This window comes from Ascaphus truei, chromosome 2, assembly GCF_040206685.1.
Source record: "Ascaphus truei isolate aAscTru1 chromosome 2, aAscTru1.hap1, whole genome shotgun sequence".
NCBI classification, from domain to species: Eukaryota; Metazoa; Chordata; class Amphibia; order Anura; family Ascaphidae; genus Ascaphus; species Ascaphus truei.
This window is the reverse complement of record NC_134484.1, coordinates 289,658,513-289,685,316: the sequence shown is the minus strand read 5'-3', so window position 1 is coordinate 289,685,316 and position 26,804 is coordinate 289,658,513. Positions and strand designations below refer to the sequence as shown.

General features: G+C 46.3%; 1 protein-coding gene across 6 annotated transcripts in view; it reads left to right on the top strand.

Moving 5' to 3' along the window:
- The window catches only part of SACM1L (SAC1 like phosphatidylinositide phosphatase), a 423,363-nt gene that overhangs the window by 194,691 nt on the left and 201,868 nt on the right, over positions 1 to 26,804 (top strand). For all 6 annotated transcript variants that reach the window (XR_012799181.1, XM_075586287.1, XM_075586286.1 and 3 more), the window contains one exon: positions 22,952 to 23,011. Coding sequence is in view for 5 of the 6 variants with exons in the window: in XM_075586287.1 (XP_075442402.1) it covers positions 22,952 to 23,011 (60 nt within the window). In the remaining variant the exon portion in view is untranslated. The remainder of the gene's footprint in view (positions 1 to 22,951; positions 23,012 to 26,804) is intronic.

The following is a 26,804-nucleotide window of genomic DNA, read 5'->3' as shown; positions in this document are numbered from 1 at the left end:
TTGTTCCCTTTGGGATCTCGCCCTTCCCACCGGGAGGATCCTGGTACTTTAATTTAGAAATCCTTTTTACCTCATCTGAGATATGCGTTCTGGAGATGCGTTTCAGGTCAGCCCGACGAGGGGATTTTGCCTTCTAGGCTCGTTGTCCTTTCCGTGAGGCCCGAAACCTCAGTTTTAAAGTCAGCTACTGCAGCTTTGAGTTCCGCTTGGAGGGATGATTGTAACTTGGAATGCATAGTAGAGAACAGACTCTCTAAGTATGATCTTGTGATCATCTCCTCTGTGTCCATTTCGGGGATTTCCTGCTACCTCACTCCTTTATTTAGGGCTGCTTGAGGTTCCTGTGATCCTCGTGCTCCGCCGCCATCATGAATTATCGGCGCGGGTCCTCTGCGACGGGGAGAAAAACTTCGAAACCGCCGGGATTGGTGGGTTTTTTAGGTTGTTTGGACATGCTCCCGTCGCTCCTCTTGTTTGGGGTTAGTACAAATTCAGTAAATTTTGGGTAGAAGAGCGCTATATATCTAATTTATTCTGGTGGGTCCGCAGCCCTCCTCTCCTACACCACCATCCCTGATGACGTCACCGGAAACCCCTCCGCAATCTAGAGCTTTTATCCTGTTATATCTACTGTACTATATGGGTTAACATGGGTGAGACATACTAAGCCTGTCATTCTGTCCAGTTACCTAGCTCTGAGACTGATAAGACTGAAAAGTCTGGACACGTGCGGTGCTTTAAAAGCACATTGCTATGCACCTGTGAGGTTTATTGTATGATACCACTCAATTCTATCCGGCTTAACACGTTGTCAGCAGTCCAAACAAAGGAGAGATGGAGCACAGCACAGAGTCACTCCAACCTGTTTATTTGTATACACCCATACTTACCCAACCGATATTTATGTCTGGTCACTAGCCAGTGAAGGTCCCACATCATTGCAGTGGGATCTTTTCCAGCTAATCGGTATCTAGTGGAAGTGGTTTATTGCAAGGGTTGGAGTATTTTGGTCTGGACTGTCTGGGACCTCCAGGGACACAATTTATATGCTTATAGTCTTGGGCTATTTAGCCAGTGGTTCATGTTGGAGCACCATACAGTTTCTTGTGACGTTGTCAGCAGCATTTCTTCTATGCACATAGTCCTGGGCATAATATGTGTTCACATGATGTTTAAACTGCACAGAAGCTACAATGTTTAACCATCTGTTTGACCATATATGTGGTTAACTGCAACGTACATTTACACTATGAGTGATATTAACGCTCCAACATAAATGTTTATCTAACAAGGATCTAGGAGTTTACCGCGGTGTGCACTGATGTGTTCACACTACACTGCACTGATTGTTACGAGGGAGGCCAGAGCTGTTATGAGTGTTACATATTGACACTCACTTATACATTTGGCCACAGGCATTGTACCCCCACAGTGCAGTAGTCATCGAGATTTTCTGTGACAGTAGATCCTTACAATACTCTGCCCCAGGTCACTTTTTAACCATGCAGAGTCTGGTGATTAGCTACACTAATTCAGATGTGCACCCAGTCAGTCACTCACCCAGTCAGTCACTCACCCAGTCAGTCACTCAGTCACTCACCCTGTCAGTCACTCACCCAGTCAGTCACTCACCCAGTCAGTCACTCACCCAGTCAGTCACCCCGTCTGTCACCCCGTCACCCTGTCCGTCACCCCGTCACCCTGTCTGTCTGTCACCCCGTCACCCTGTCTGTGTGTCGCCCTGTCTGTCTGTCACCCTGTCTGTCTGTCACCCTGTCTGTCTGTCTGTCACCCTGTCTGTCTGTCTGTCACCCTGTCTGTCTGTCTGTCACCCTGTCTGTCTGTCTGTCACCCTGTCTGTCTATCTGTCACCCTGTCTGTCTGTCTGTCACCCTGTCTGTCTGTCTGTCTGTCTGTCACCCTGTCTGTCTGTCTGTCTGTCTGTCTGTCTGTCTGTCTGTCTGTCACCCTGTCTGTCTGTCTGTCACCCTGTCTGTCTGTCTGTCACCCTGTCTGTCTGTCTGTCTGTCACCCTGTCTGTCTGTCACCCTGTCTGTCTCTGTCTGTCTGTCACCCTGTCTGTCTGTCACCCTGTCTGTCTCTGTCTGTCTGTCACCCTGTCTGTCTGTCTATCTGTCACCCTGTCTGTCTGTCACCCTGTCTGTCTCTGTCTGTCTGTCACCCTGTCTGTCTGTCTATCTGTCACCCTGTCTGTCTGTCTGTCACCCTGTCTGTCTGTCTGTCGCCCTGTCTGTCTGTCGCCCTGTCTGTCTGTCACCCTGTCTGTCTGTCACCCTGTCTGTCTGTCTGTCACCCTGTCTGTCTGTCACCCTGTCTGTCTGTCACCCTGTCTGTCTGTCTGTCTGTCACCCTGTCTGTCTGTCTGTCTGTCACCCTGTCTGTCTGTCTGTCACCCTGTCTGTCTGTCTGTCACCCTGTCTGTCTGTCTGTCACCCTGTCTGTCTGTCTGTCACCCTGTCTGTCTGTCACCCTGTCTGTCTGTCACCCTGTCTGTCTGTCACTCTGTCTGTCTGTCTGTCTGTCACCCTGTCTGTCTGTCTGTCACCCTGTCTGTCTGTCTGTCACCCTGTCTGTCTGTCACCCTGTCTGTCTGTCACCCTGTCTGTCTGTCTGTCACCCTGTCTGTCTGTCTGTCACCCTGTCTGTCTGTCTGTCACCCTGTCTGTCTGTCTGTCACCCTGTCTGTCTGTCTGTCTGTCACCCTGTCTGTCTGTCTGTCTGTCTGTCACCCTGTCTGTCTGTCTGTCTGTCACCCTGTCTGTCTGTCTGTCACCCTGTCTGTCTGTCTGTCACCCTGTCTGTCTGTCACCCTGTCTGTCTGTCTGTCTGTCACCCTGTCTGTCTGTCACCCTGTCACCCTGTCTGTCTGTCTGTCACCCTGTCTGTCTGTCTGTCTGTCACCCTGTCTGTCTGTCTGTCTGTCACCCTGTCTGTCTGTCTGTCACCCTGTCTGTCTGTCACCCTGTCTGTCTGTCACCCTGTCTGTCTCTGTCTGTCTGTCACCCTGTCTGTCTGTCACCCTGTCTGTCTCTGTCTGTCTGTCACCCTGTCTGTCTATCTGTCACCCTGTCTGTCTGTCACCCTGTCTGTCTGTCTATCTGTCACCCTGTCTGTCTGTCTGTCTGTCGCCCTGTCTGTCTGTCTGTCGCCCTGTCTGTCTGTCTGTCACCCTGTCTGTCTGTCACCCTGTCTGTCTGTCTGTCACCCTGTCTGTCTGTCTGTCACCCTGTCTGTCTGTCTGTCACCCTGTCTGTCTGTCTGTCACCCTGTCTGTCTGTCTGTCACCCTGTCTGTCTGTCTGTCACCCTGTCTGTCTGTCTGTCACCCTGTCTGTCTGTCTGTCACCCTGTCTGTCTGTCACCCTGTCTGTCTGTCTGTCACCCTGTCTGTCTGTCTGTCACCCTGTCTGTCTGTCTGTCACCCTGTCTGTCTGTCTGTCACCCTGTCTGTCTGTCTGTCACCCTGTCTGTCTGTCTGTCACCCTGTCTGTCTGTCTGTCACCCTGTCTGTCTGTCTGTCACCCTGTCTGTCTGTCTGTCACCCTGTCTGTCTGTCTGTCACCCTGTCTGTCTGTCTGTCACCCTGTCTGTCTGTCACCCTGTCTGTCTGTCACCCTGTCTGTCTGTCTGTCACCCTGTCTGTCTGTCTGTCACCCTGTCTGTCTGTCTGTCACCCTGTCTGTCTGTCTGTCACCCTGTCTGTCTGTCTGTCACCCTGTCTGTCTGTCTGTCTGTCTGTCTGTCTGTCTGTCACCCTGTCTGTCTGTCACCCTGTCTGTCTGTCACCCTGTCTGTCTGTCTGTCACCCTGTCTGTCACCCTGTCTGTCTGTCACCCTGTCTGTCTGTCTGTCACCCTGTCTGTCACCCTGTCTGTCTGTCACCCTGTCTGTCTGTCTGTCACCCTGTCTGTCACCCTGTCTGTCTGTCACCCTGTCTGTCTGTCTGTCTGTCACCCTGTCTGTCTGTCTGTCTGTCACCCTGTCTGTCTGTCTGTCACCCTGTCTGTCTGTCACCCTGTCTGTCTGTCACCCTGTCTGTCTCCCTGTCTGTCTGTCACCCTGTCTGTCGGTCACCCTGTCTGTCTGTCACCCTGTCTGTCTGTCACCCTGTCTGTCTGTCACCCTGTCTGTCTGTCACCCTGTCTGTCTGTCACCCTGTCTGTCTTTCACCCTGTCTGTCTGTCACCCTGTCTGTCTGTCACCCTGTCTGTCTGTCACCCTGTCTGTCTGTCACCCTGTCTGTCTGTCACCCTGTCTGTCTGTCACCCTGTCTGTCTGTCACCCTGTCTGTCTGTCACCCTGTCTGTCACCCTGTCTGTCACCCTGTCACCCTGTCTGTCACTGTGGCAAAAATGGGGGGTAATCAGCGCATTAATAAAGGCAGTGGGCTCGGCTGGTTACCCCTATTTCGTATTGGTGATGAAGGGCTTAATTTTATATGCTGTTCCCCTTTTAAGACTGCTAATTTAGGAACGGAGTGAGCCAGCACCCTGATTTTTGGGGTGCCGCCTCAGTGTAATCCCCCAAGTACACACACATTAAAAATATAACTTTGTCATAAGGGAAACATATATTTTTGATGAAGTTCCTTTCTGTGTAATGTACTGGCAGGATGCTGTTTTTTTTCTGCCTGCCTTTGTAATGCATTAAGGACCAAATGTTATTCATACATGAAAGACCCCAGAGTCTTAAAGTGTCACTTAATCAGGATGTTTCTGAGTAGCAGATCCTGTTGCTCATCCTGGCTATTTCACACCTTGGAAATGAATGGCCCCTTTTTACTTAGCAGTGCTACCAAGCTGCTTACTGAGCATGATAAAAAGAGAGAAAAGTTGCGCCAAAAAAGAGTTATCCTACTGTTCAGTATATGGCTCCTGTCCTTGGCACAATGCAGTTCCGCAGCCTGAGTCTCTCAGAGGTGATTCACCAACCTCTGTGTGGATACTGGTAGAAAAAAGGGGGGTCCTCCGGCGCGTTGCTCTGCTTGTGGCTCCACGGCGTTTAAAGCATATAAGTGAGGGAGAGAAGAGAGGGGACCACAGTAAGGGACCAACACAGTGATTATACACAGCTCTTCGTTTGATTAGGGATGGGGGGGGAGTAGGGGTGTTAGGAGATCAATGGAGATTGAAAGATACTGCTGAATGAAAGGAGACACACTTACATCAAAATGTCTAGTATCTTGAATTCTTCTACTCTTCTCCTTATATAGCTGTGTTTTGTTGAGGGTGAGGAAAAGCCTCCTGGTATCCTCCTGGGCAGAGCTCAAGACCGGTCAGCTCCAGAGATGTGTGTTCTCTTGGTCAGTCTCTCCTGGGAGACTCAAGAACACTGCTCTGTCTCTCCAAAGGTCAGCTCTCAGTCAGAGCTAAGGAATGGACTCCTTAGCTCTGCTAATTTAGGAACGGAGTGAGCCAGCACCCTGATTTTTGGGGTGCCACCTCAGTGTAATCCCCCAAGTACACACATATTAAAAATATAACTTTGTCATAAGGGAAACATATATTTTTGATGAAGTTCCTTTCTGTTTAAAATGTACAGGCAGGATGCTGTTTTTTTTCTGCCTGCCTTTGTAATGCATTAAGGACCAAATGTTATGCATACATGAAAGACCCCAGAGTCTTAAAGTGTCACTTAATCAGGATGTTTCTGAGTAGCAGATCCTGTTACTCATCCTAGCTATTTCACACCTTGGGACCAAACTCCAGACATTGCGTCCCCAGAAATGAATGGCCCCTTTTAATTAGCAGTGCTACCAAGCTGCTTACTGAACATGCTCAGAGTTACCTGAGCTGGCTGTAGGATTTGCCCATGTGACCTGGCAGGTTCTGATAGGAGGAAGATAATTCCTTGCCAATGGGATGATGCTAAGGTAACACTTCACAGGCCCTTGTCCTTAAAAAGGCCTGTACCCCTCATTCCTGTGTTGTTGTTGTTCCTGCTGTTGTTACCTGATTTCTTCAAGCGGATAAGACCTAAGTACAGCGGCTACGATTCCAGAACGCAAGGGGTTAAAAAACATCGCAACAAGGAAACTAGCCCTGCTTCAGGATTGCGTTAGCCCTGGGTATCCAGACCGAACCCATAAAGAACCAGAAAAGACTTTGAACATTCACAGAAGGATTGGGGCTGGCAATTTGTGCCCTTGCAAAAGGACTACAGTTTAAAAGACAATCTCCTGGTGCTTTGCCACTTTCTGGACATTATCCTCTGTTTCTCTACCCGTGAGTGTAATTATTAAGTTTATTCTGCAGTTGTCGTGTGTTTGCCTATCAAGGGAATAAATCTCAGTTTATTTTGCTCAACCTGTTCTGCTCAATCAGGACCCACGAAATATAAATGTGTTATTAAGCGCGTCTCCCGTCACAGGCGTTTAAAACTGGTGGCAGCTGGTGAGATACTGATTGAGCCTATATTGCAGTTTCCTGTGGGGTTCTGTAATATAGTGAGGACCTTGTAGATTGCAAGCTCCTCAGACAAGTGGCAACTTACACACACTTCCAAAGAAGCACGAGATAATTCACTGGTCTCTGGACCTATACCCCAGTGGCACCATGAGTCCACGCTCAGGAAGGTTTTGTACCTGGAACCGGGCGCAGATAGTGGAGAGATGTGTGGGGTACAGGTTCACGACAGACGGTCGTTCAAAGAGTCAGCTGGAGGAGGATTTAGAAGAATATGAGGGCAGGATGGCCCCGCCAGCAGACAGTACTCAGCCGGGAGTGCAGGAGATCTCTCCAGCTCCGGGGCTGCAAGGAGAGGGGAAGGATGTCAGTGACCGCCTGGAAGAGGGTGGCGTGGTGCCAGGGGGTGCAGATGGATCAGTCGCTGCGGCGACCGGGCTACCTCTGGACTCATTGCACTCCTCACCGCCTGGGGAAAAGGGCTTAGCTATGAACAGCGACTCGAGCTCCTGTCGACAGCGCTTGGAAGGCCCCCTCACTCCCACCTTGTCAGCGGGGAACAGGACGTTCCCAGAGTAACTGCTATGGACGCAGCAGAGCCAGCAAATGAATATGTAACCAGCAGAGACTTGGTGAGCAATGCAACAGTCCCCAGAGAGGCAGCCATTCCGGCTAGGGGGGACCAGTCTGCACTTCAGCGGACTCCCAAACATACAGTGGGCAGCGACACGCCCTATACTGGGGAGTTCAAGCTTGAGAGACGGTGCTATCATTGCCACAAGGTGGGCCACATCCGGCCACATTGCCCGGACCGTGAGCGGTCTGGGGGACCCCATCAGGGGCAACGTTCACAAGCTGCAGGGCCAGTAACCCAGATTGGGCTGGCCCACACAGAGGAACAGAGCACAGCCATGGAGCCACAACCAAGAGGGATGTCCCAGGCAGATGCTGCTTTTGTCACCTCAGAGCCAGCAGCAGTGAGCAGAGGATGTCCAAGTGCATCAGTCGAGATGCAGCCTGCTGATTCCTGAGCAGGCACCCACGGAGGGTTACCTTTGGTGACCGGCAAGCAGGGAGCTTGCCAGATTTGGGTGCTGCTGTTATTCTGGTGCAGCCAGAAGATTTGCTCCCGGGCACCGGGGTGCAAAGAACCATGCCTGATGGAGGGCTGCGGTCCTTACGGGGTACCCAGATCATTTTATATGGGGGTGCCAATTATGGCATGAGGGAGGGTGGGGGTTTTGTCCAGGGAAACTGCTGAGGTGCACCTTAGCAATAACCTTGAGCCTGTGATCTGTGTGGTTGCTGCGGAATTGCCTGCTGTTGCGGCGATTCCTAAGAGCCTGTCACCAGGAATCACAGCGGAATCAACCTCTGTCCCCCTGGATTTGGGACCAACGGTTCCAGTGGCCTCTGCGGAGACCAGACAGGTAAGCCAGACTACTGAGTCGCGACCAGTGACTGACTTACTGTTCCCTTTACCTGTCCCTGTTACCCCTGACTTAGAGACTAAGGGTGGGTGGTTAGAATTAGGGACAGCAGATAGGGATGCGGTGAAAGCTGACCCCAGCTTAGAAGGTATGGGACTGCGGGAGTCCTGGGAAAGCGGGGGGTCAGACCACAGGCTGTGGCACCGCGGGCTCTGGGGTAGGGAGCCAGGTTCTACCGGGTTAGCCAGGGGCTGGACAGGTAGATGACGATTAGTGGGACCCAGGGAGAGTAGGCAGCAAGTGTTGCAGGTAGCCTTCCCCAGTCCACTAGTGGGGCATCAGGGGGTCACTCACATGAGAACCCAGCTGTTGCAGCCTTACTTCTGGCCGGAGGCAGCAGGGGCAGTGGCAGACTTTGGCCACCCCTGGGACGTCTGCCAGCCAGAGGGTAAAGCGGGTGATTATGTGCAGATGCTCCTGAACCTGTTACCAGGAATGGGGAACATGTTTCAGGAAGTAGCTCAGGGAGTGCCAGGCCTCTTAGGTAGGATAGGGTTTCCTAGGGGGGTCCTAGTTGAGCTAGAGGCCCTGGGAGGTGGGCAGGCAGGGGCAGAAGCCGGGGCTAGGGTAGAGCAGCCTAGGGTCCTGTTCTCAGACAAGCTGGGCAGGGCACATAGTACACATCAGCCTGTGCTCCCAGGTGATCTGCATCCTCTGCATAAGAATACCTATGGAGTATCAGCAGAGGTGGCAGACAGTGTAGAGAGGAAGGCAAAGGGGGAGTCAGTCTTCAGCCTTCAGAATGGCCTCTGTGAGTTTGTCAGGGTGCCATTCAGGATGAGGAATGCTCTGGCTACCTCCCACCGCCTGGTCAGGAGGGCACTAGAGAGAGTGCAGAGGTATGTAGGGACGGACATACAGGGAGACAGGGAGGACCAAAGTCTATCACATCCATGTGCTCAAGGAGGACATAGCTCTGCCAGATCTCCTACGGGAGGCTAGGCAGGGAGGTACCATAGAGCAGGTGGAGATAGGATCTCAGCTGAGTGTCAGGCAGAGAGCAGATGCCAGGGCTATGCTAGAGCAGTATAGGGCTCTGTTCACAGACAAGCCAGGGAGGACACACATCACTGAGCACCCAGTGCTTACAGGGGATCTGAGACCTCTGCATAAGCACGCTTATAGAGTGTCAGCAGAGGTGAAGGGCAGTATAGAGAGGGAGGTGGAGGAGATGCTGGCCCTAGGGGTAATTGTACCATCCCAGAGCCCTTGGGCTTGTCCGGTAGTCCTAGTGCCTAAGAAGGATGGGACCACCTGGTTCTATGTGGACTACCGGCAGCTCAATGCAGGGACGGTTTCAGATGCCTACCCCGCATGGATGAGTTGCTGGATGAACTCGCGGGGGCAAGGTATCTGACCACCAGGGATCTCATTAAAGGGTACTGGCTGATCCCTTTGACCCAGGAGGCTAGGGAGAAGTCGGCTTTCATCACCCCAAGTGGCCTCTATGAGTTCTTAGTGATGCCATTTGGGATGAAGAATGCACCGGCTACCTTCCAATGCCTGGTCAATTGTTTGCTAGAGGGCATGCAAGGGTTTGCAAGGGCTTATCTGGATGATATTGCTGTTTTCAGTAACTCCTGGGAATCACACTTCATTCTTGTAGCTGCGGTGCTAGCCAGGATTAGGGAGGCAGGTCTCACCTTAAAACCCACCAAGTGCTTAGTGGGGATGGCTGAAGTCTTATACCTGGGGCATAGAGTGGGTGGAGGGCACCTCAAGCCAGAACCAGCTAAGGTAGAGGCAGTAGTGCATTGGCCCACTCCCAAAACCAAGAAGCAGGGCATGGCGTTTCTAGGCACTGCAGGCTACTATAGGAAGTTTGTTCCCCAGTATAGTGCCATTGCTAAACCCCTGACTGACTTGACCCAGAAGCGACAGTCTGTGCTGGTAGTCTGGTCTCCAGCCTGGGAAAAAGCATTTCAGGCTTTGAAGACTGCACCCATCCTTGCCGCTCCAGATTATTCCAACAAGTTTCTGGAGCCGACAGATGCCTCAGACTTTGGCATTGGTGCTGTGCTCAGCCAGGTGGGGGAGGAGGTCAGGGAACCTCCAATGATGTTTCTGGACTGCAAGCGGCTGCCCAGAGAAGGAGCATATGCCACTATTGAGAAGGAGTGTCTGGCCATAGTATGGGCGCTACAGAAGCTACAGCCCTCTCTGTATGGCAGAACCTTCACTGTTATCACTGACCATAACCCCCTAAGTTGGTTGCAGAGGGTGTCGGGAGAGATTGCCAAGCTCCTGCGCTGGAGCCTTGCCTTGCAAGAATGTGACTTCACCATTCAGCACAAGAAAGGCAGTGAGCATGGGAACGCTGATGGCCTCTCCCGGCAGGACAATCCCCAAGACCTAATGACTTCAAAAACCCTCCGGTCAGCCCAACCACCAGAGAAGGTGGCCAGTGCAAACCTTGGGCTTTGAGTGGGGGAGGTGTGGCGAAAATGGGGGTAATCAGCGCATTAATAAAGGCAGTGGGCTCGGCTGGTTACCCCTATTTCGTATTGGGGATGAAGGGGTTAATTTTATATGCTGTTCCCCTTTTAAGACTGCTAATTTAGGAACGGAGTGAGCCAGCACCCTGATTTTTGGGGTGCCACCTCAGTGTAATCCCCCAAGTACACACATATTAAAAATATAACTTTGTCATAAGGGAAACATATATTTTTGATGAAGTTCCTTTCTGTTTAAAATGTACAGGCAGGATGCTGTTTTTTTTCTGCCTGCCTTTGTAATGCATTAAGGACCAAATGTTATGCATACATGAAAGACCCCAGAGTCTTAAAGTGTCACTTAATCAGGATGTTTCTGAGTAGCAGATCCTGTTACTCATCCTAGCTATTTCACACCTTGGGACCAAACTCCAGACATTGCGTCCCCAGAAATGAATGGCCCCTTTTTACTTAGCAGTGCTACCAAGCTGCTTACTGAACATGCTCAGAGTTACCTGAGCTGGCTGTAGGATTTGCCCATGTGACCTGGCAGGTTCTGATAGGAGGAAGATAATTCCTTGCCAATGGGATGATGCTAAGGTAACACTTCACAGGCCCTTGTCCTTAAAAAGGCCTGTACCCCTCATTCCTGTGTTGTTGTTGTTCCTGCTGTTGTTACCTGATTTCTTCAAGTGGATAAGACCTAAGTACAGCGGCTACAATTCCAGAACGCAAGGGGTTAAAAAACATCGCAACAAGGAAACTAGCCCTGCTTCAGGATTGCGTTAGCCCTGGGTATCCAGACCGAACCCATAAAGAACCAGAAAAGACTTTGAACATTCACAGAAGGATTGGGGCTGGCAATTTGTGCCCTTGCAAAAGGACTACAGTTTAAAAGACAATCTCCTGGTGCTTTGCCCCTTTCTGGACATTATCCTCTGTTTCTCTACCCGTGAGTGTAATTATTAAGTTTATTCTGCAGCTGTCGTGTGTTTGCCTATCAAGGGAATAAATCTCAGTTTATTTTGCTCAACCTGTTCTTCTCAATCAGGACCCACGAAATATAAATGTGTTATTAAGCGCGTCTCCCGTCACAACCAGGTTCGGCCCTAGTTATGGATTTGTAGAATGCCAGTGCATCAGAATAAACAAGTCCCTTGAATATTTGAGTCTGCAACAGAATCACTCCCAATATACTATGTGTATATAATATGATTGCCCTAATAGGGTTAGGGGACTAGTACCTAATGCTATAAAGCACCAATAAACAGTACAAGCATTGTCCCATACAGTGAGAAATAAGGGTATGGAAACCCACAGGTGCAACTCACTGTTAGTTTCCAGGATCCATAGGAGTAGTCCGCTGCAGTAGATTCAGTAGCGTGCAGTCCACCAGGACATACTTGAAAACGAGAGGTAACTCTCAATGTATTACTTCCTGGTAAAATATTTTATAAATAAATAAGGCAAACAACAAGAACAGATGAAAAAAAAAAAAGGCACTGCACTGCCTAGAAAAACAGGAGGCGGCTCACAGAAGCAAAAAAAACCCTTTTTATTCCATTTAAAGGATCAGACAAAGCCCCCCATTGCCACAGCAGGTACCCCACCTACGCGTCTTGGGCCATATGCCCTTTATCAAGAAATGTATCCAAAGGGGCTTTGAGATTTTCCTTATTGACTCCTTTCTAAGGGCAGCTAGTTTGGAAATATTGGATTTATTATGTGTGTGTGTGTGTGTGTGTGTGTGTGTATACATATATATATATATATATATATATATATATATATATATATATATATATATATATATGTATGTATGTGTATTATGTATGTATGTATATATATATGTGTGTATATACACACACACACACACACACACACATATATATATTTGTGCGAGCTTTCGAGATACACTGATCTCTTCTTCCGGCGATGTTACAATGAATGAAGCAAGGATAACTTGAAAACAGTGTCTCTTGGAATGTTATCTGTGCTTCTCCTTCCCCCGGTGTGGATGTGTTTTATGGCTAGAGGTGTCAAAGGGTAACTGAAAGCAAGTGAAGAAAGAGTGTGTATGTGTATCAGTGTGAATAAAAATGAATGGAGAGCCCACAGTATAAACAGTGCTCTACACAAGGTGTGTGTGGAGTGAGAGGGATATAAATGGTGTGGGTGGGTGTGGAAATGTGAGAGTTTGTAGCACAACTAAAAGTGTGTGTGGATACTATGTGGTCCCTATTGGTGTATATGGATGGAAAAATAAGGAGTATTAGTATGTGTGAGAGACAGCTGTGTGTGCATACATATAGCACAGTATGTACAGACATGGCCTTTAGCGCTCATGGGAAGAGAGTTCGCTAGTGTCAGTAATGACTCATAAAATTTCGATCTCTGTTTAGGCCACTGCTAAGTGTCCCGAACAGTTGCATAAATTTGTATTCATGCAACCGTCTCTCTTTCGGGGTTTTAAGATTACCTTTGAGTATGGCAACCCTCAGATCGTTCATCTTATGGCCAGAGTCAGAGAAATGTTCGCCAACAGGACTGTCTCTTGTTCCGCGTGTGATGCTGTGGCGATGCAGGTTCATTCTCTTGTTTAGCCCCTGTCCTGTCTCACCTATGTAGTAGCAGCCCCCTGGGCATTTCATGCACATGATGAGGTACACGACATTGCTGGAGGAACAGGTGAACCCTCCTCTGATTTTGTATTCCCGATTCTTGTGTGGTATTTGTATTGTGTCCGCTGTGTAGAGCATTGCGCAGGTTTTGCATCTTGGGTCCTGGCATGGTTTTGTCCCGCATTCAGTTGTACTGCTGAATACTTTACTCCTCACCATAATATTCTTGAGATTATGGGGTTGTCTGTATGATAATAAGGGTGCTTCAGGGAAGACCTGTTGCAGTCTTGTATCTTCCTGGAGGATGGGTTGTAGTTTCCTGGCGATCTTGCGTAGGTCTCCTAGGTGTGGGTTATATGTGACCACCAAAGGAACCCTGTCGCTTGTCTCCTTCTGTTTGTATTCAAGGAGATCACTTCTTGGTATTCTGGTGGCTTTGTGAATTTGCTGGTCTACAATTCTGTGGTTATATCCACGGTTTATAAAGTCTGATCTCAAGGCTTTAATCCGCTGGTCTCTGTCTGCTGTGTCGGAGCATATCCGGTTGTATCGTATGGCTTGACTGTAGATGGTTGCATGTTTGGTGTGTGTCGGGTGGAAGCTGTTGTCCCTCAAATAGCTGGCTCTGTCTGTAGGTTTGCGGTATACAGAAGTCTGTAGTTGGTTGTTCTTTATAGTAATGGTGGTGTCTAGAAAATGTACTTCATCCGGGGAATGGGTGAGTTTGAGGTTGATGGTCGGGTGGAACGTATTGAAGTTGTCATAGAACTGTAGGAGGTCCTGTTTGCCAGAGGTCCAAATCAGGAGGATGTCATCGATGTAGCGAAGGTATGTAAGGGGTTTCAAGTGACAGGTGGACAGAACGGTATCATCTATTTATTTTTTGATTATTGAAGCTCGGCTAACACGGTACTGATACCTCTACATATATATATATATATATATATATATATATATATATATATATTAGAAAAAGAAAAGAGAAAAAGTGCCCGATCCTTGTGTAAAATCAGATGAACATTTTAATAAATCATGGACAAGACAAATGCACACTTACAATTTGTCTGATAAAAACAGGCATTTTATGATGAAATCCGCAAAGGCGGAAGAAACGCGTAGGGACTGTTTACATTGTAACTACGGTGGCTGACCTGCCTTCGGCACCAGAGAGAGACCGTGGAGACGCAAGCAAAGTCCTTCCGGTATCCAGTACCACATGCGTGGGAGCAATGGCGGACGCACGCTGCTGAGAAGCTCCTGACAGATGGTTGATATCCACCCTGGAGAAAACGGCGTTCTCAAATACTGGAATAAGAACTAATCGTGAGATTGCAGAGCGGAGGTGACTGTGGAGTCTTCATTTGGTGCATGGGCAGGTCCCATAAAATGCCTGTTTTTATCAGACAAATTGTAAGTGTGCATTTGTCTTGTCCATGATTTATTAAAATGTTCATCTGATTTTACACAAGGATCGGGCGCTTTTTCTCTTTTCTTTTTCTAATAGGTACTATGGGAACTTGGTGAGCCCAAGAAGAAGCAGCCTGGACCTTTGTTTTATTCATTCATGGACTTCATTTGGACTTAAGTATTTTTTATAGTTCATTGTTTGTATTTTTATGCTACATTTTTTTATTTATATTCAACAGATTATTGCAATATTTTTATTCACATTTTTGCACATTTTTTACAATTTTTTTGTTTGGTTTTTATATGTTTTTTTCATGTATATTACATTTTTTCTTGTATAGGCAAGCACTAGTTGGTTCATGTAATTATCATATTCAATATTGGTATTTGGTGCAACATTTTGGCACACGTCACCAGAGGGGCAGCAATTTGGGTGTGCTGAAAAAGGTGCGCTGTCTTTAAAACTGTTCCTATATATATATATATATATATATATATATATATATATATATACACACAGTGTTCGACAAACCTACTGTATACATTTGCTCGCCCCGGGCGAGTGGATTTAACCCCCGGGCGAGTAAATATTGGCCCAAGCAGCACACGTTTGGTACTAGGTGGCGAGTAGATTTTTTTGGGTGATTTGTCAACCACTGTGTGTGTGTGTGCAGTGCCCACACATGGGTCTTTCTCTGTGGCACTCCTTAGATTCGCTTTGAATCATGCTTGTTGCTCTCTTGATCATTTGTGGAACAAAATTATATTGATCTCTTCAAAATCCTGTTTAGATGTGATAATGGGCATTTGTTATTGCCACCACACTTATTTTTGTTGGCGCCACCGCGCAGGTTCGCATGGATCAATTGACATGCTCAGTGCGCATGCGCGGTGTGCGGTCCAAGCCGACACGCACTAACAGGGTGTCGTGACGTTCTGTGTACCACAATGTTAGGCGTAGAGATTGGGAGGCCACGTTTTGCACATGCGCAGCAGACAAGACTGTAGGAATTAGTACCTGCAAGCCGCGCATGCGCATATCACCCGTTGGCACACAAGCAGTAATTCACATAAGCACCTGCAGCTGTTTCCGCCCCCACCGGTTGTTTGGCGCGAAAAGCAATCCTACATAAACAGTCTCCAGCTTCAGTTCCCTCACCACTCCTAGTCAAAGTCTCTGGACGAAACGCGTCGGAGTGGGGGTGCTAGGCAGGACCCCTGACCCATGATTCACGTAACTATGCTACCCAGCACTTGTTCAACTTCATTTCTGGACTGTGACATTTCATTTTTTCATTAGGGATACTAGGTTATTTAATAGGCGTTCAACAGGCATTTTCCTATATATGCTATTCACACACCTCATTGTTCTACACATCTAGGGACTTCACTCCATCTCACCACCCTTTCCTACAAGCGACTTATTTGCGCTGTTGGTTTTGGCTATAATACTGTATGTTCATGCAGATATGTGATGCTCTGAGACTGTCATTAATATTTTGACCAGTCCATTTTTTGGTGTGTAGTTTGGATTACTCTTAGCTTTGTATAGGTGCCTGTGAACCCATTAACCTGTTGTATATTACCTTTATTTACCCTAGTGTTTTTTGAGTCACCACCATATTAATGTTTAGGGTTGACTATTTGAGTCATTCTCTAGTGTTGTTCATTTGTGTTTAAGGGTAGCACCCGTGACAGGGGTCCAAGCCTCTTTTTTAAGTGTTTTTAATCATGTACTGTTTATTTATCCTTTTTTGCATTGTGTCAAATAAATAAATATAATATATTAACTTGCATACCTGAGTGCTCCCATACGGGTTACTTTTTTCTCTTTTCACTCACATATATATATATATATATATATATATATATATACACACACACACACACACACACACACACACACACACACACACACACACACACACACACACACACACACACACACACATACATAAAATATATATATGTATGTATGTTTTTATGTGTGTGTGTGTGTGTGTGTATATATATATATATGTGTGTGTGTATATATGTATATATATATATATATATATATATATATATATATATATATATATATATATATATATATATATACACACACACACACACACACACACACACACACACACACACACACACACACACATACCCCGGTTTAAGTACACTCACTTTAAGTACACTCGCCAGTAAGTACATATCGCCCAATAGGCAAACAGCAGCTCGCGCATGCGCCTGTCAGCACGTCCTGAACAGCAATACCGTCTCCCTACCTGTACCGAAGCTGTGCACAAGCGGGGAGACTATAGAGCCTGTTACAAATGCGTTATTTACATCAGCTATGCACGTATATGACGATTACAGTACATGCATCGATAAGTGGGAAAAAGGTAGTGCTTCACTTTAAGTACATTTTCGCTTTACATACATGCTCCGGTCCCATTGTGTACGTTAATGCGGGGGTATGCCTGTATGTATATATGTGTCAAATAGAACAGCTGGCACTCCTTAGTTGCTGATAGGCTGTAGGTGCTTGCCCCATATGGATAATATAGATGTAACGGGTTTTCCCCCACCCGCTCGCAGATAATACTGTGGAGGTGTAGGAACATACAAGGTTACTCAGGTGTGGTGCATTACCTGTTGGCTCACAGGAGGGCTGAGCTTCCGCCACGGGGAACCTGGGGTACATGCATGTTATACATCTCTGGGTGCAACGCCTCCACCTGGGAGGGATCCCAACGGAGTGGGAGGAGGCCCTCACAGGAAACAACCACACAAAGCGAGCAAATATAAAACAGGACTGGCTTTACTGCATAGCAAAACATATATCACATAACAACACAACCTTCATGCGCCACGGCGGACGCTAACCACACTGGGCGTCACGGCGGACGCTAACCACACTGCGCCACGGCAGACGCTAATCACACTAGGCGTCACGGCGGACACTACCACCTCTGGCGTCACGGCGGACGCTAACCTCCCACAGAGTGATCCCACCCCGTATCCAGTAACCCCCACCCAAATGTCTCGCACCCCCAAAGTCAAATACCACTGTGCATGTGTATGTGTGACTGCGCAGCCAATATGTCTGGTGATAGGCCTGGTTGGTGCACCTGAGTTGCAGGTTACCTGCCCGGGCTCCAGCCACGGGTACCGCGATATCACTGGAGATCCGCCCAATCCGACGTTGTCCTCCACACCGCGTCGGGTGAATTCCAGCGCGGATAATATCACCTTAGTCCCAGGGTCTTTGGTGGTGTTCTGAGCCCAGAACCCACCTCGCAGGGCCGCACGGCTTCAGCACTGTGTCCCTGACTAAGCTACCAATAAATGGGGCAGTGTCCCTATCTAGGGCCTGTCCCTATACTCCACAAGCTACTAGGTGGCTCAGGACCTAACTGGGACCTTGGGGGCTGCTGGCCTAATGCAGAGGGTCACTGACCTCTGCATCCACCTCTTACCCCTAGCTGGTCCGGATCCTGACTGCCTGCGTGGCTGCAAAACCCCGCGAAATGTATCTATTCTATCCCCAGGCAATCCCTCAGCCCTATTGGCTCCCTGGAGTCAGGTGTCTCTGCCCCTATGCACCCTGGGTGCTGGCAGACTCATCTCGCGCATGCGCGAGCTATCTGGGCCTCCCGCGCTGGGCTCTGTCACTGCGCATGCGCAACAGCCCTAACATGGCGGCGCCCTGCTCACCGGCCGCCGGGGACCCCAACAACCGCCCGACCGCGCCATAGCAACCACCCGATCGCGTCATGACAACCGACCGCACGCCCACACCGCGCGCTCGCAACGAGGAAGGAGGGGGTGAGTGCGCGAGGGGGACCTGGCTACATCCTCCCCCTGGTGAAAACTCCAACGTCCTCGCTTGGACCACATAACTTCCCAACAATGTACACAAATTATATAATAAAAATGCAGTAACTATATAACTTAGCACAGGTAACTCTAAACGAGATTGCATAATTCGTTGAGCATCACAATCACAGACTGTATCTTATTACGAGAACACTGCTGAGCCTCATAATGGGGTGCCCCCATTTGATCGTAAGTAACCCTAGTTGGCGGGTACCTAACTCGTTGACTCCGTCGGAGTTGTTCTTCGACAACTCCCTCGGGGGAGTAATAAGCATAGTCCTGAGGCCTAGCCTCTTCCCTTGAGGGGAGAAATGTCTCTGAGGGTACAAAACACGGGCTCTGTGGATCCAAAGGCTGGCCTGTTGGTGCCACCTTAGTAGGCATTGGCCTACGGGGCCCTTTACCCGTAGCTCCTTCGGGAGATGCCCCTTCTGCGGGATGGTCCCTTTGAGAGGGTCCCTCCATAGGGTCTTCCGGAGTTTCAGAGTGAGTCTCGTTAGTTACAGTCTCTTGACCCACCTCTGACAGATCGAACTCACCGTTGAGCGGTGTGGCCTGTAGTTCCTCTTCTTCGTCTCCCACTTGGGGGATGGGGAGAAGGTGATTACGATGCCAAACCTTTACCCTGCCATCGGTGTCTCTGATGCGATAAACCGGGAGGCCGGGCATCTGTGACTCTACCTCATATACGCCATCTCTCCGCCAGTTTATGTTTTCCGGGGATTCCCAAATTACGAAGTAACACTGCATCCCCAGGACGTAACTCTCGATACTTGACTGTATTGTCATATCGTCTCTTGTTACCAGCATTCAGTTTGGCTGTAGACTTCTCAGCCTGTTGGTAAGCCCGATCGCGTCCCCGGCAACCGCCCGACCGCGCCATAGCAACCACCCGATCGCGTCATGACAACCGGCCGCACGCCCACACCGCACGCTCGCAACGAGGAAGGAGGGGGTGAGTGCGCGAGGGGGACCTGGCTACATAGACATAAGTTACCGTTCCAAGGTCTGGTAAAGCAAGAGACAGCACTCCATTGTAGAAAACGTCACAAAATGTATTGGTGAAAATAGTGGTACATCAAGAAACCCAATGTTTCGGTCCTCTTGCATTCTGATAGGAAGTAGATGTCGCTGTTTAGTTGTGATTCCTTTGTAATCAGTTTGGTCAGTGTCTTTTTCATACGGCTATATGGGGTATCTTCCATCATGAATAAAGCAGAAAATAGCCGTGTTAGTCCAGTTGCGATAGTGCAGAATAAATTAGTTCTTCAGTATTAGGCGATACCTTTTTTACTGGACTAACAATTTATGTCAAAAAAAAAAAACACAGATATTTACTGTAGATAAGGTAGGGTGTTAAGTGTTTGAAGCCAGGGGACAGTGAGAAACAAAGGTGGGATGGGGGGGGATGCTGGGGGGGAGAGAAAGTGTGGATAAGAATTGAGGCAAGCAGGATAATTACAAGCAATTTCGATAGGGTGTGAGAAAACCCATGTCCGCATTAAGTCCTTTGGTTCTGGTGTCAAAGAGTCTTATCATTCTGAGTTCAAATGTTTCATGTTGCACTGAATCATATACACTATATTCCTGGATGTGCAGCTGTATGATCCTTTAACATTGAATGTTCTATGGTTGTGGCTGGCTGTGGGTTCTTGGCAAATATGTTTGCAGAGTTTGCAGCGTTAGTTGCTGCACGGTTTTGTGCCATTATTCATGTCTTTAAAATTGTTGTGAAGTTTTCTGCTGACTAATTTCTGTTTGAGGTTTGGTGGTTGCCGGAATGCAAGAATGGGAGGTTTGGGAAAGATTTCTTTTAATGTCGCATCCTCTGTCAGCATGGGTTGCAGATTTTTGATTATTTTTCGTATACCCTCTAGGGTAGGGTTGTATGTGGTCACTAGTGGTATGCGTGTGGTAGGTTCTTCTGTCTGTATTGTAGCAGGTGTTCTCGTGGGGCTTTTAGTGCAGATGTAATAGTTTCGGCAATGGTCTTTGGTTTGTATCCCTTCTGTCTGAACGATTCGGTCAGTGTTGTGAGATGCCTGTTTCTGTCTTCAGTGTCAGAGCATATGCGGTGGTATCTTATAGCCTGGCTGTGTATGATACCTTGTTTTGTATGAGTGGGATGGAAGCTGGTGTTGTTGAGGTAACTGCATCTGTCAGTTGGTTTCTTGTATACAGATGTGTGTAGTTTGCCATCTTTCAGTGTTACTGTAGTATCTAGAAAGTTTACTAGGTTTGCCGAATAATCCATTTTGAGTTTAATTGATGGATGGAATGAGTTCAGGGACTCATGGAATTGTTTTAGGTTTTCTTCACCCTCTGTCCATATTATAAACAGGTCATCAATGTATCTGTAGTATTTGTAGGGTTTGTGGAGGCATGTAGTTAGGAATCTTTGTTCAAGATTTGCCATGAAAAGATTGGCATATTGCGGTGCCATCTTGGTACCCATTGCAGTCCCCATTAGTTGTAGGTACATTTCCTTGTTGAAGCTGAAGTAGTTGTATGTGAGGATGTATTCTATCAGTTTGGTAATTACATCAGCGCTGTATTTCTGATCCAGGGGAGATGTTGTAAGTAAGCGCTAGGCCATGCCAGAGTGGGGTCAGAGGGTCAGCCAGGCCTTGGCTTGCTGCCCCGTACCCGGCGGAGCCCTAAAGAGCTGGCCGTTGTCGCGAGTGGGTTCCCGGGTTTCACGTTCGCTTGACCCTGCCCATTTGCTCCTACCCCCAGGCGACGCCCGCCCGAGCCCATCTGGCCAGGACAAGCACTTACCCCCGAACTGCCGTCACTCACGGCTCTATTTAAACCTCTTTAAATTAGACCGTGCCGCCAACACCGCTAGGACCCTTTCCAGCCCCTCCTGCAAATCTACAGTAAATATATGTTGTTGTTTTTTTCCTCTCTCTATACTGTTTTAGCCATTGAATCCTTTGTATATCAGTATTGCTCGACCTGAAGAAGAGAGGATAACTCTCGAAAGCTTGTCCTATGGCATAATTTGTTAGTCCAATAAAAAAGGTATCACCTAATACTGAAGAACTCATTTATTCTGCAATATATATATATATATATATATATATATATATATATATATATATATATATATATATATATATTATCTTCGCACCAATCTTTCCATTTATTGCCCATAATATCTATTTTACCTCAGTAACTGCCCCTCAAACCTATTTTACCTCAATAAGTGCCCCTTGCTGTCAGGAGTCAATTTCCTTATGTGCAGAGTGAGCAGAGCCAGGAGACCCTGTGAGTGAGGAGCAGAGAATGTGCAGTGCGGATGAATCCATCGAACATCAGGTTCGGGTGGATCCGTAGTGTTAAATCTGCTAAGTGAAGAGAGAGATATGAGTGTGGAGGCTTCAGATTCCCCAAATGTCTGGAGTTATTGTTTGGGGCCGGGACATTTTTTTAAATATTTTTAACCTTAAATTTCTCCAAACGTCTTATCCTTTTAAAAACCAACCACTCATAGGCATTTCTACCCCTAAACCACAAACTCCACACCAAATTTCATAAACATCTGTTCAGTAGTTTTTGGGTTACAGGGACCCAAAACTTTCCATGATAACCTAATGGGTACAAACTTTTAACACACCTAATTTTTTCATCCGTGTACTTTAACTCAAAAACAGCTGAACGGATTGTGCTCAAACTTTCCACAAACATTCACCGTACCAATCCGACCTGAAATGTCAGACGAATTGAAGATTTTTTTTTAGAGAGTTATCAGCTACCGCGCATTTATGTGTGTGTGTTTATACACGAGAGTGATGCATTTGTTTGATATCTACTGAATTGTAATCATTTTGTTTGTTTTGTTTCACTTGATTCAGCCCTTACAATTTATATTCCCTTTCACTGTTTACCTTGCCTGAAGCATGCTAAACTGGTGCTAAACTCCTTCCTTGCCTGGGATTGAGACAATAGAAAAAAAAATTCTGGTGCCCAGAATCAAGTTAAATATTTGTTAAAAACTTCAGTGCATAACCTCTATACATCCAGAGACACTGATGTCGTTTCTCTTTAAGTTAGACAAAATAATATGGCACTGCCACACTGATTTAAGTAGAAAATATAAATGTATTGCAGCATTGTCTATTTTACGCTGCAGTTTGCCAACATATTTTGTTGTGGATTATTTTTGTTTCTTAGGACCTTATTCATTAAGTTCTGAAGCAAAATCTAATGGCAGTTTTCCAATCCGTGGTAATGGACTTTATTAAATTAAAGGAGCAGTTCAAGCCATTTTTTTTTTTCATTTTTTAATACAGGTTTGAAACAGGGGATCTCCAGATCTGAACCCCATTAATTTCAGCTCCGGGACCCCCTACTTCCGGAGATACCTCAGAAGGGGTGCCGGTATCTTCTGCAGTTTTCAGCTTCCTCGTCACATGGGCCATTAGGAAGCCACAATGGGTGACGTCACGGCTTCCTATTGGCCCCCAGGTCCTTGGAGCTTTGAAAAGTGGCTAATATAGTGAACCCTGGAGTTGCTACCGGGCCCCCCATGGAGGTACGTACCTCCAGAAGCAGGGGTCCCCAGAACCAACATTAATTGGGTTCAGCTCCGGAGACACTCTGCTTCCATCTTTAAATTCTTACATTTCTGGATTATAAAATGTTTTACTGTAAAAATACTATTGATCCCAGACACTCAACATAATTAATTTCTACTTCTTTCAGGCTGATCAGCGATTTGTTTGGAATGGTCATCTTCTTAGAGAATTTTCTGCACAGCCTGAGGTAATATAAATATGATCTTTTTGGCAAACCGTCTCTTCTAACATCTGATACCGTGTTACATAGTAGATGAGGTTGAAAAATTAGATACTGCTGTATGTCCATCGAGTTCAATCTATGTTAAATTTAGATTACAAAATCTTATGATATATTTGTATTTACAGTATATACATTATATTGATCCACAGGAAGGCACACACAAAACCCCAGTGCAACATTGTCCAATGAAGTCTAATAACGGGAAAAAATAAATTATTTCCTGACGCCAATAATAGCAATCAGATTTCTCCCTGGATCAACATCCTTCCCGTGTTTACTTGTTTGGTTTCCCCATCTAAAAAGATGTCCAACCTTTTTTTTTAATATCTATTTTATCTACCATCACAGACTTTGTGGGTAATGAATTCTGTATTTGAAATGCCCTTACTGTAATGTATCTTACATTTATTAATTTTTTGCTTGTGAAATTTATTTTCCTCCAACTGTAAGGGACGACCCTTTGTCGTTTGTACATTAGTTTAGGTGTATAACAATTGTGTAATATATCCGGTGACTAAGATATATATGCAAGCAGTTTTAGGGGGCAGACCAAACCATTGAGACTTACTCATTTGGCCTCCTTGCAATTGCTTGTAATTAAATAAATCATTACTCGTTTATTCTACTGGTTTTTGACAGTCCATTTTTGGTTCTCACTAAAATATGCCTTTGGGATGAATGGTTCTTTTAAAAGCTCCTTGTATTGACACTGAATATATTTGAATATAGTTATCATATTCTCTTTTCTAATGTAAGCAAATACAATTAGCTAGCCTCTGCTCATACTGTAAATCAGATTTTCCGTCCACTGTATTCATTTGGTTGCTCTTCTCTGTACTTTGTGTTTTTCCTTAATGTCTTTTTTTATGTAATGGTGCCCAAAACTGTACTCCATATTCAAGGTCTTACTAATGATATATACAGTGGCATACTTCTTCCCATCCATCCATACCCCATTTAATGCAAACTACTGTAAGATCATATTTGCTTTGGTAGCAACTCTATGACATTGGGCACTATTGCTAAGCCTATTGCTAAAAGTGCGGTCTACAATTTATCCCCATTTAAATCTGTAAATTGCCTATATGTAGCCTGTTTATTAGTTCTTCCCAAAACCATAACCTTTCATTTATCTGTATTAACCATTATCAGCCATTTACCTGCCCAAGTTTCCTGTCTATCCAAGTCCTTATGGAGAGAAATTACATCCTGCTCTGATTCTACTACCTTACACAATTTATTATCAGCAAAGATGGAGACTTTGCTCTCTATGCCAACCTGAAGGTAATTAATAAACACGTTAAACAGCAGGTTTAACAACTGATCCTTAAGGTACTCCACTCATAACTTTAGCCCAACCTGAACAGGTTCCATTTGACAATGATCTGTTGTTTATCCTTCAGTTTTAATCCAGGTGCAAATTAATATCATGAGTCACAAATGCAAGTGATTTCACAAATATTAACAAGGTAGCAGTAAACACAGAGGCGTAACTAGGTGTTTTTGCTCCCGGCACCTGTTTCTCTAGCAGTCCTCGTCCCCCTACCTCCTTCCACGCACACAGACACTGTGCACTCTTTCGCCACTCACACTAGGACATGCTGACACCTGCACTGATAAACTGTCACCCGTGCTGGCTCACGGACACACGGCAGCCGAACTAGGTCACCAACATGCTGACGCATACTCTACTCCACTGTCTGCTCCCTGTCCCCTCCCCCACTTTCTCACTGACTGGTGCTGCACTAACATACCTGTTAGTCATACCACAATGGGCAACAGTACCAGCTATATATAAAATGAGTGTCTATATGAGATAACGGTAAGGGTGTTGGGGAGATGGGGAATGCCCAGCAATTTCCATAAAAGATTGAAGTGAACCAAATACAAGTCTACCCCGCACTCAAAGATACAAAATGGTCAAAAGTTATATCTTTACTAATAAGGACCAAAAATATCAAGATACACCAAACCAGAATAACCTAACATAGTACAAAAAAAGCACAAATAAGGGGAAAGACTAGAAATGGAGAAACAAAAATAATACAAAAATAGAAAAAATAGAAAAAACAGAACAATCAGAAAAATAAGGGGGCAACATTGATGTTTCAGGATACTGACTCTTTCTTCTTATATGGAAAACAGCACTCCGGAGGTGTCCGCATGTCTGGCATCTGTGACGGCACAGAAGCCAGACATGCGGAGACCTCCCAGAGTGCTGTTTTCTACATTGTCTGTAGGAATGAAAGTATTGCTGGAAATCCTCTGTAGAAGTAAAAGTGTTTTTGCTGGAAGCTTCGGATCGGACTTCACCATTTTAAAGGGAAGTATTACGCTTTTTAAGTAGTTAGGAATGGGACAGAAGAAAGGGTCAGTACCCTGAAACATCAATGTTGCCCCCCTTATTTTTCTGATTTGTTTTGATTTTTTTTTGTTTCTCCGGTTTTTTTGGGGGTTTTTTTTTTTTTTCATTTTTAGTATTTTCCCTTTTTTGTACTTTTTTGTTCCATGTTATGTTATTATGGTTTGGTGCATGTTGATATTTTTTGTCTTCCTTAGTAAAGATATTACTTTTGACTATTTTGTATCTTTTTTGAGTGCGGGGTAGACCTTTTTATGGTTCACTTCATACCTGTTAGTCCGCCCTGCAGCCGATGACAGTGCCCAATCCTGCTTTGATGTCTCGGTAGTGAAGCAGGATCAGGCGCTCTGTGACTTGCTGCAGAACTGACTGATGTTTGTCAGCGGCACAACACAGGCACCAGGGGGGATTTCTGTTCCCCCTAACATGCTGCACCCTATGGCAACTCACCCTGCCCTAGTTGTGCCTTACTTATGAGTAAAAACATAAAAATGTGATTACTGCAGTTTGTTCCTGAATGCCGAATCTCACGGTCTGCAGGTCAGATGCTACCCATTTCTTTAGTTCCTGTCACTATTTTAAACACATCCTGCATATACAGAAAATAGTTGTTTATTATTTTTCTTATTATTAATAAATACCCCTTAGACTTATCTAGAGCAGGGGTGCACAATCCTTTTCCCCTGCGCCACCCTACCGGCTGTTCTCCTCTCCGCGCACACCCCCCCCTCTTTACTTGGTTCTCGGCGTCTGGGCGTCATGTTGCGATTGCAACACGATGTCACATGACCCCGCGGCGTCATTTGATGCCGGCTGAACCAAGGTAAGTGAGGTTTATGAAGGCCGCTTCCGTGGCATTTAATTTAAGTGCCTTTGGGAAGCGAGCGAGGCCTCTGTAAACCCCGCGCCCCCCACAGATAATCTTGCGCCCCCGTCCCCCAGTTTGCGCACCCCTGATCTAGAGTATCACAACATTCATGGTCTTAAGTCTCCTGCCAGGATATTAGCCCTTACAGAAATTCTCCAGACCAAACAATGTTACCCTCCTCCATCCAAGAAAAGTCATTTACTGGAATGCTACTAGTAAAAAAATTTTTTAAGCACTTCCTCTTTTTCTTGATATGGATACAAGAGAAACATATTGGGATTAGCAGTTTTAATTATTGAAAGGATTTTTTTTTCTCACAAGACAACCTTCTGTATAAGAATGGTAGGTTAAACAAAATGTGTGGCACAAATGTGCCCAATCTCCTGCTCCACCAGCCCAGATGGAATATAAGGATCTATTCAAATACATTATGGGCTTGTCATTGGCAGATGCTTACACTCAAGCAAAGACTACCCTTTTTTGATTTGTTTTTTCTGACTACCCATTTCTGAAATTGCTTTTTCTTT